Raw genomic sequence first — 8938 nt, 5'->3', positions numbered from 1 at the left:
AAGTCCTATTAGTAAATTGTAAAAAAAACAAGAAAAATGTGTCGAAGTATTTCCCAAGTAGCAGGCACATTATTGTGTTCGTGACAGCACTCGATCAAGGCAGTTGCCTCCAGAGGAAATTACAGTTTTTTAAAGTTTACAATAATTAGGAAGGGACAAGACGTTCGGACTAGTAATTTAATCTCACAACTGTAATACTGCCCTATGCCATTCCAGTTTGCAAGCCAAAAATTACTTACCAACTATGTTCGACATTTTTTTGCCAAAAAAATATGATCAGTAACGAATAGACTACCGGTGTCCATCTTGTTTTGTTTTCACCTCCAACATCCGCCGACCTATACACTCCTGCATCCGTCCGTTTTCACTATTGGCCGCGCAGCCGGCGACCTTGGAAATTTAATGCTGCGTTGAGGCAGGTTATTAAAATACAACCTCGTAGTGATGAAAAGGGATTTGTTTGGTTAAATTTGTCCCGTTCCGACAAGTTTGGATTCCATCAAGGGTTAAAATCTTAGTTATTTGGCATCAATTCGGTCGGTAATTATCTGCTGGTCAGCTGGTGGATGATAGTATATGGCTTGATGCGGTCAAGTAATTCTACTCGCGCTTTGTTAGACAGGAATCATTTTGCTCAGCTATGGAAAGAAATCAGAATTTTGAAACCCAGTAAAAATAACGTTACGTAATTAACGTGAAGCAAGAGTGTTAATTACAAGTCTCATTAAACTAATTTGCCTCAACCAATCAACCTCACTATTACTTCAAGGTAGAAACTTATTTCAAATTATTTTGTTCATCTCCTGCTTCGTAGTACACCGAAAAGCCATCGCAGACTCGCCGAATCTGTCGATCTATTATGCAAGCAGAGCAAGCCAGAAAAACAACTGGCCTGCAGTGAGGTTCGAACTCACGACCTCCGGTCAAGCCGGGACCGTCGCTCTACCAACTGAGCTATGCAGGCTCAGAGAGGAGCGAGTCGAGAAACAACCATGCGCCAATACTTGCATATTTTGTTAGTACAAGCAACTTCACATCACTGATGATCCCCCAGAACAACTGAAGAGCAAGGTTGAAGCTGAATGACCAAGGCTTTAAATGATTCGCGTTACAAATGAAATAAAAAAACTTTTATGACTCTGCTCTTGATTTTTACCACTTTATTTCCTAAAGTCTCTAACAATTTTAAAGGGTCCCGGTGAGAAAATGATTCTAGTTTCGCCCCAAGTAAAAAAACATCTCGAAAGTATAGTAGGAGCCAAAACATTACTGTTCAACTTTGCCTCCATGGATAATAAAGAAACGTTTTAAAACGTCTGAATTTTTGGCCATTGATGAAGGGCATTTTTGTAAATAAAACATTGTCTTGACTGCATGAAATTGTGCAACCGATTTTAAATGAAATCCTTAAACGTCTAAATAAACCAACCAAAGAGATGATTAAAATTGTACTCTCGCATTTCGTTTTACATATTGCGTCCATCTTTGGTCTATCCAAGTATCAAATAGCTTCAGCCCAGGAATGACACAGCGCATTTTTTTCGCATGTTGGGCGTGACTTGACTTAAATTGTACCGTGACTAGGCGGAAACAGACCGTGACTCGTGAAAAATGCCGAGGAAAAAATACAACGTCATTTCGGCGAAAAATTTGTTTCATTTTTATAATTTTTTAATGCCGTTAACCATAACTCTAGCACACCTTGTTTGAAAGGTTAAACAGAATTCAAACATGTTCCTCAACTAATTGTTGGCTAAAAATCACCATATTATAAAAAAAAAAACATTACTAAAAATAACAATAATATTCTTTACCTTCAATCATCACTGGCTTACTTGCAAGATCACCTTTTTCCAGGCTTATCCGCAATTGTGGTGAAAAATTTGAACAAAGGAAGTTTGATTCACAACACTTTACTCAACAATAAATTTTTTTTAAATCTTTACGTTGCACTGAACAACTTAAAAATAGTTAAAATTTCGCCCATTTGCCGTTTTTAATTAGATATTTTTTCCGAAGGCTAGTTTAGAGCCAACAGTCATTCAAACTCGATCACAGCAGTATAAAAATAGAACAATATACAACATTTCCAAAGGCTAATTTAGGGGGTTTTAAAACTTACCTTCTTTTTCGTTCCAGAAATTTTGTTTAGCTGTGATTTTGCCGAAATAATTCAAACCAAGTATCCAGGTACGACTTATGGTAAACGGTGTTAAAAATATTAATCACTATTGTCAACTGACAATTAGGAAAAAATACAATTTGTTCAAAATAACTTCCTGCAAACTGCAAAGCGGATAAGCGTTTGTTGTTGGACGAGGCGTTTATGTTTATGTTACAGGGTTTAATTTCCCCTAACTTGTAGTACTATAACAAGTTTAATTTTGATGCAGGTTGCAATATTTGCAATAAATTATTGTTTTTTTTGTATAATTAACTTAAATTTGTTAATTTTGCACCTGGAAAGTTTTAACGCTGCTTGTGATAGACAAATCTGTATTTCAATTAAACTTGGAAATCGTTTTAAACGGTTTTCTAACCTTTTTGAAACTTGTAAAACATATATCGGTTTGCTATACAAGTCCTATTAGTAAATTGTAAAAAAAACAAGGAATTTCAAGCTAAAAACACAAGTTTTTTTCAAAGTAACAAATTTATATATTTTTTCTACAAATCCCTATTTTTTTTTGTTGTTGTTGCAAGAAATTACCTTTAGGCGGTCAACTGTATATAATAAACGATGGGAGCTGGTGGATCTGTTCCGTTTCAACAGGAAATGTGTGTAGTTGTGGTGGGCGGAGGATACGTGGGCAGCATGCTCGCGTACAAGCTCAAAAAGAAAAACTTCTGCAAAGTCGTCCTGATCGATCCAAAAGATGCATTGTTCCACAGTATCGGGGCTTTACGCACGGTTGTCGATCAGAGTAAGTTAATTTTAACCTTTGTTTATTGATTGACAACTGCACTCTTGTTATGCAATATTTTTATTTTATGACATTAAAACGTGAGCATCTTTCATATTAATATTTTATTCTTTAAACTGTATGTTATGATTTTGGCAATTTTCAGAAGATTTTTGGCGTATATTTATGGTGGTCCAAAAATAAAGTTGTTTTAATAAATTTGTTTATCAATTGCCAAACATATTCAATGGCTTTGCAATTCATTATCAAGCTATATTTATTGTGTTTTTAGGGTCTTGTGTTAAATCATATAATTTGTATGAAAAATATTATTTTATAATAAATTAGAATTTCCTGATAGTTTTATCCTTGCTGGAACAGTCTGATGTTAAAAGTGCCGCTTATTTTTGCAGGTTATGCTCCAAAACTGTTTCTACCTTACGACAAAATGCTTGGTGACTCGTTCCTAAGGGCAAAGGCAGTTGGGCTTAATTTGGCAGAAAAACAAGTCGTTTTGGAAGACGGAAAAACGGTAAAGTTTTTACAATTGTTGAGAATTTGTACGTGCAGTGAAAAACATATAGATAAATTGATAGATTTAAATTTATTTCGAAACAGCGGTATATACATTCTAAAGAACTGTCCGTGGTTCCCAGGGACGGCCAAAGACTGTTAAATCAGCTGCCACCTGGCTGTGATTCAATTTGTGTTCTATAGACAGAACAGTCATATAAAACTTAAAAAAATAGAGATAACTGGAACTGTAAATGTTAAGTTTTCATCTCAGCTAGATGCCTTTGAGGAAAGTATTGTATTGATTTTTAAACTGGCCTTGTTTTTCACTTTTTTAGTTTATTTGCGTTAATATGGCATGTTTTTTTCCACTAGGTGGCGTTCACACACCTGGTTATAGCGAGCGGAACAACTTCTCCGTTCCCAGCAAGACCAATGTCTATCGACGCAGGGGTGTCAGCAGCAGAGGGGTTGAAATTTTATGCCGACTACGGAGCGCAGGTAAGTGTGGCTGGCCTTAAAATGCTATTCACTTACCAGGAAAGATACATCGGGTCACATTCGATACCATGTGGTAGTTGGTATTCATCCGATACTAGGGTGGTATAGGTGCTGATCACTTTTAGGTCACTGGTTTCCAATCTGGGGGAGGAGTCATAAGGTTTTTCCTGGGGTTGTGTGGTATTTGAAAAAAAAAACTGACAAAATAAATGTTAGCTAATAGTATAGCAGTAGAAGGAGCAAAAGCAACGGCCATGTTTATGTCGCATTTGCTGCATTGAACAAATCGTGTTTATGACGTCACCTTTACTGTTATTTTCAATCAATTAATGAATCATAGCTTTGGTCAATATTGTTGTCTGATTAAAAATGTAATGTGACAACTGTAAGCTTTTAAACGACAACTTTAGCTAGTTGTGCTTACTTTTGGCTGACATTTTAGTCAAATTTGATCAGTTCATTCTGAACATTTTGCCAGGATTTTTTCGCTGTGGTTTACGTATCATACATTAAAATTTCGGTTTTGTGTAAGTTTTTTAAAACTTAAAATCGCGAGTACAAAAAGATTGAAACAACTGTTCCAAGTGTTGTTTAATTTTTAGGTGAAGCAAACGAACCGGATCGTTTTAGTCGGTGGAGGTGCTGTGGGTTGCGAACTGGCAGGAGAAATAAAGATGGCCTACCCTGAGAAAGAGGTTGGTGCAATAATACTTGGTCGGTTGATTACATCGCATTATATGATACTATGGTGGGATTGGTTCTTATCTTATACGATAATTTGTCATCCTGCAGGGTATATCATAAATATGTGTCTTCTCCAAAAATAAGGTTTAAAAATTGTTAAAAAATATTCTAGGTTTCGTTATTTGATTCGAAACCTAATAGTCTACTTTTTAACATGTCTAAAAATAACTTGACTTGGGCTTAAGTTAATTTACCAACTACCTTAGTTTAATTAATATGTTTTGCGAGTGAATACTTTGCAATGCTGCCCCCAGGTGACAATCATTAACTCACGTGACTATCTCGTCTCGCCGAGAACCTCCAAAACTTTCCAGAAGAAACTCGCTAAGCTTTTCGCCGACAAGGGGATCACCGTTCTATCAGGTGCCCAACACTTAGTAACCGTGGCTTTTCAATCAGGTTAAAGTGCTTTTACGTTCAGCTTGTTTTTGAGTTCTTTATGCTGTCAATGGTCGATTCTTAGTTTTTAGATAATTTGATCGACTTTAATGCAAAAACATTTTGCACTTAGCGCTTTGCAATATTTATCATCCAGATTTGAGAAACCTTGTCAAGATAAACACGCTATTCATCTTGTTTGCTATCAGCTAGCAAGCGAAGACTTTTGTCTCTCTAATCTTTTATGCAATATTACCGGATATCTCTTCTTATATGTGTTTGCACAGTTTTATTTATTCAGATTATTACATAAACGATTCAAAATATCCTTATATTGAAACATTTTCACATTTTCCACGTTATTTACAATTCATTTTTTTATTAGATGTGATAAACATATCTTTTCAAACCCTTATTGTAAAAAGTGTAAAATTGACAAACAATAGTAAAACTTCCATCAGTTTAGCGCCAATGTGTAAATCTGCGTGGCAAGAATTTGATCTCAAAAACGCATTTGTAACAGTTTTCACAACGTTTCAGGCGAGCGCGTGGCAAACCTCGCCGATCTCAAGGTCAACCGTTTCGAGCAAGGTCAAACCGTGCGCACCGAGAGCGGGAAGGAAGTGACGTCAGACATGGTAATCCCCTGTACCGGAAGCAAGCCCAACAACGATTTCTTCAAAGAAACGCTCGGTGAGTATTCGCATTTATTATAATTCTGTTTTTTGTTTTTTTTTAATTTGTGGTATTTTTATTTTAAAGAAATGACAAAAAATGGCGTCGTTATTATTTTACCTAATGTTAAGGTAAATGCTTCTAACCAAAGCAAACACCTATTTTTCCTGAAGACACCAATTAATTTGTGTAAAGTTGTTTATTCATTTAATTCCGAATTACACGGAAAAACTTGCCTGTTATTAATTTGTTTTGTTCAAAGATAATAAAACAAAAAATATGTTGCAATAATCTACAACTTGTTTTAGAATATGTCCGATAATATGGGATCGGAACCGATACCCGATACCAAGTGGTTGTATCGCTACTCGTCCGATAATATCGGATCGGAGCCGATACCCGATAGCAAGTGTTAGTATCGCTACTCGTCCGATACTAGGGTGGTATCGGTACTCGTCCGATACTAGGGTGGTATCGGTACTCGTCCGATACTAGGATGGTATCGGTACTCGTCCGATACTAGGGTGGTATCGGTACTCGTCCGATACTAGGGTGGTATCGGTACTCGTCCGATACTAGGATGGTATCGGTACTCGTCCGATACTAGGATGGTATCGGTACTCGTCCGATACTAGGATGGTATCGGTACTCGTCCGATACTAGGGTGGTATCGGTACTCGTCCGATACTAGGATGGTATCGGTACTCGTCCGATACTAGGGTGGTATCGGTACTCGTCCGATACAAGGGTGGTATCGGTACTTGTCCGATACTAGGGTGGTATCGGTACTCGTCCGATACTAGGGTGGTATCGGTACTCGTCCGATACTAGGATGGTATCGGTACTCGTCCGATACTAGGGTGGTATCGGTACTCGTCCGATACTAGGGTGGTATCGGTACTCGTCCGATACTAGGGTGGTATCGGTACTCGTCCGATACTAGGGTGGTATCGGTACTCGTCCGATACTAGGGTGGTATCGGTACTCGTCCGATACTAGGGTGGTATCGGTACTCGTCCGATACTAGGATGGTATCGGTACTCGTCCGATACTAGGGTGGTATCGGTACTCGTCCGATACTAGGGTGGTATCGGTACTCGTCCGATACTAGGGTGGTATCGGTACTCGTCCGATACTAGGGTGGTATCGGTACTCGTCCGATACTAGGGTGGTATCGGTACTCGTCCGATACTAGGGTGGTATCGGTACTCGTCCGATACTAGGGTGGTATCGGTACTCGTCCGATACTAGGGTGGTATCGGTACTCGTCCGATACTAGGGTGGTATCGGTACTCGTCCGATACTAGGGTGGTATCGGTGCCGATTTGATATTATCTTTTTTTTACTGTTGTCTCGTATATAGTCAGGTTGCGGAATTGTAATTTGTGTAATGCTTTGTCTTTAACGAAGCATGTGTTTAATCAAACTGAAGAGCAAAGTGAAACAGAAAAGCAGGTCATCTTGTTGCACAAACACGTTCAGTAGCGCGATACTTACTGCCGACGATACCGGGCGTTCCTACTCGTCTTTTAATTTAAAAGCTTAGCAAAAAATGACGTCATTAAAATAAACTCTACTGCGATTCGACTAAATGACGTCATAACCAACAAAATATTCATTTTTCTTTATTTGCTCAAACAATCGTTTTTCTTTTGCGAAGCGTCATCCATGACTGAACACGGCGCGCTCAAGGTCGACGAATTCCTCGAGGTCAAAGGTCACGAGGACATCTTCGCGATCGGCGACATTAATGACGTCGCAGAGGAAAAGATGGCGTACACTGGGTGGCGCCAGGCGGACCGTTTGCTGGCCAACCTGGCCGCCGGCGTCAAAGGTTCCAGACCGGGGCCCTACAAAACCGGTGAGTTTGTCCGGCGTTTGTCGCTCTGTTTGTTATGAAGGTGGTTCGTGTGGAGTCGGTGTTGTGGAGGAAACTTAAATTAAACCCCGCATGTTCTATAGGTCGGGTTAAACCTTTGCGAAAAAATCAATGGTTAAAGTATTTCTAATTTTAACCTTCTGTATGTAAGTAAGTTTAACTGAATTTAAATTTTAAAGTTTCCTTAAGTTTAAAGTTTAACTTGATTTACGTTTAAAATTAAGTTTAAGTTGTTCTTTACTTATAACCAGTCTTTTTTTTCCACGTTGGCTTTTTTTGGTTATCCAACATAACCAGTGTCGGTACACTATATATTATAACAATTGTCTACAAAATATAGACGCTGATATAACTAATTTCTCCTGTCGTTGTTTGACGCCTGTCGAAGTGATTGAAGGTTTTCGATTTTTAACCTTCTTAGTTTAACTTTAATAAAAGTTCGAAATTTTAAGTAATTTGAGTTAAAAAATTCAATTTAACCTGACTTTTTAGGTCAACTTAACTAAGATTTATACGTTAAAGGGAACTTTATTGTACAAATAAGTTTATCTAAATTTACGCTTTAAAGTTGAGCTTGAATTAAGTTTAAAAGTTGAGCCTGACTTAAGTTTAAAAGTTGAGCTTGACTTAAGTTTAAAAGTTGAGCCTGAATTAAGTTTAAAAGCTGAACCTGACTTAAGTTTAAAAACTTATTTACTTAGGCTTTAAAGTTGAGTTTCACTTAGAACCAATCTGTTTGTTCCAGGCCCCTTTATGATCTCGGTGAATGTTGGACGATCCGGGGGGGTTGGTCAACTTCCGGGGGGGTTTACCCTCCCCAGTGCGGCCGTGGGGAAGTTAAAGGGGGAAGATCTCTTCGCTAAAAGTGTGTGGGGAGATTACGGAATGACCGTGCCCTCATCCGACAAGTAGAACCCCTCATTGAAATTCTTGACTTTGTAAATGATTTAACAAAACCTATTTTTGCTGCAAGATTTGTATTTTCTTTTTCCGAATTTTATTAAGGAGTTAATGTTTTTTAATTAGTACTTTTTGCACTTTTACCTCGTTGTTTTACGCTCTAGCATTAGATTTACCAGCTTCTACCTAAAATCAGCAGATCTCACTTTTCCACAAAACGCAGCAAATAATTGTCGAAACATAATTTTGTGTTTAATTGTTTGCGGATTTCCCATTTTGTCAAACCCTCACTGCTAGCTGTAAACTGCTTTTTTGTAAATTAAACAAATATTAATATCTTCATAAGTTTTTGCAATTTTTTTTCGTTTTTGTTCGAACTAACATTACGAAGTGGAATATTTACCTGCATTTATTTGTGAAGCTTGCAGTTGTGCGCATGCGCAGT

The 8938-nt window shown here is 37.7% G+C and overlaps 1 protein-coding gene across 1 annotated transcript; it reads left to right on the top strand.

Annotated features, from left to right (window-relative positions):
- Nucleotides 1-2706: 2706 nt before the first annotated feature.
- On the top strand, nt 2707-8505 carry LOC146146452 (ferroptosis suppressor protein 1-like). Its single transcript, XM_083390765.1, has 8 exons — nt 2707-2924; nt 3317-3435; nt 3792-3917; nt 4520-4612; nt 4916-5024; nt 5580-5732; nt 7375-7575; nt 8339-8505. The coding sequence occupies exons 1-8, from the start codon at nt 2741-2743 to the stop codon at nt 8503-8505; spliced, it is 1152 nt and encodes a 383-aa protein (XP_083246891.1). The 5' UTR covers nt 2707-2740.
- Nucleotides 8506-8938: the final 433 nt, after the last annotated feature.

The sequence above is a fragment of the Ascidiella aspersa genome, chromosome 5 (assembly GCF_963924565.1).
Source record: "Ascidiella aspersa chromosome 5, kaAscAspe10.2, whole genome shotgun sequence".
In the NCBI taxonomy this organism is placed as follows: Eukaryota; Metazoa; Chordata; class Ascidiacea; order Phlebobranchia; family Ascidiidae; genus Ascidiella; species Ascidiella aspersa.
The sequence above is the reverse complement of the archived record's forward strand: the minus strand, read 5'-3'. Positions and strand labels throughout refer to the sequence as shown.

What these genes read in the sequence shown, in the direction of transcription:
- LOC146146452 (XM_083390765.1), top strand. Translation starts at nt 2,741, where the DNA reads ATGGGAGCTGGTGGATCTGTTCCGTTTCAACAGGAAATGTGTGTAGTT. An exon ending in ACGCACGGTTGTCGATCAGA is followed by an intron (nt 2,925 to 3,316) that starts GTAAGTTAATTT and finishes TTATTTTTGCAG; the next exon opens with GTTATGCTCCAAAACTGTTT. An exon ending in TTTTGGAAGACGGAAAAACG is followed by an intron (nt 3,436 to 3,791) that starts GTAAAGTTTTTA and finishes TTTTTCCACTAG; the next exon opens with GTGGCGTTCACACACCTGGT.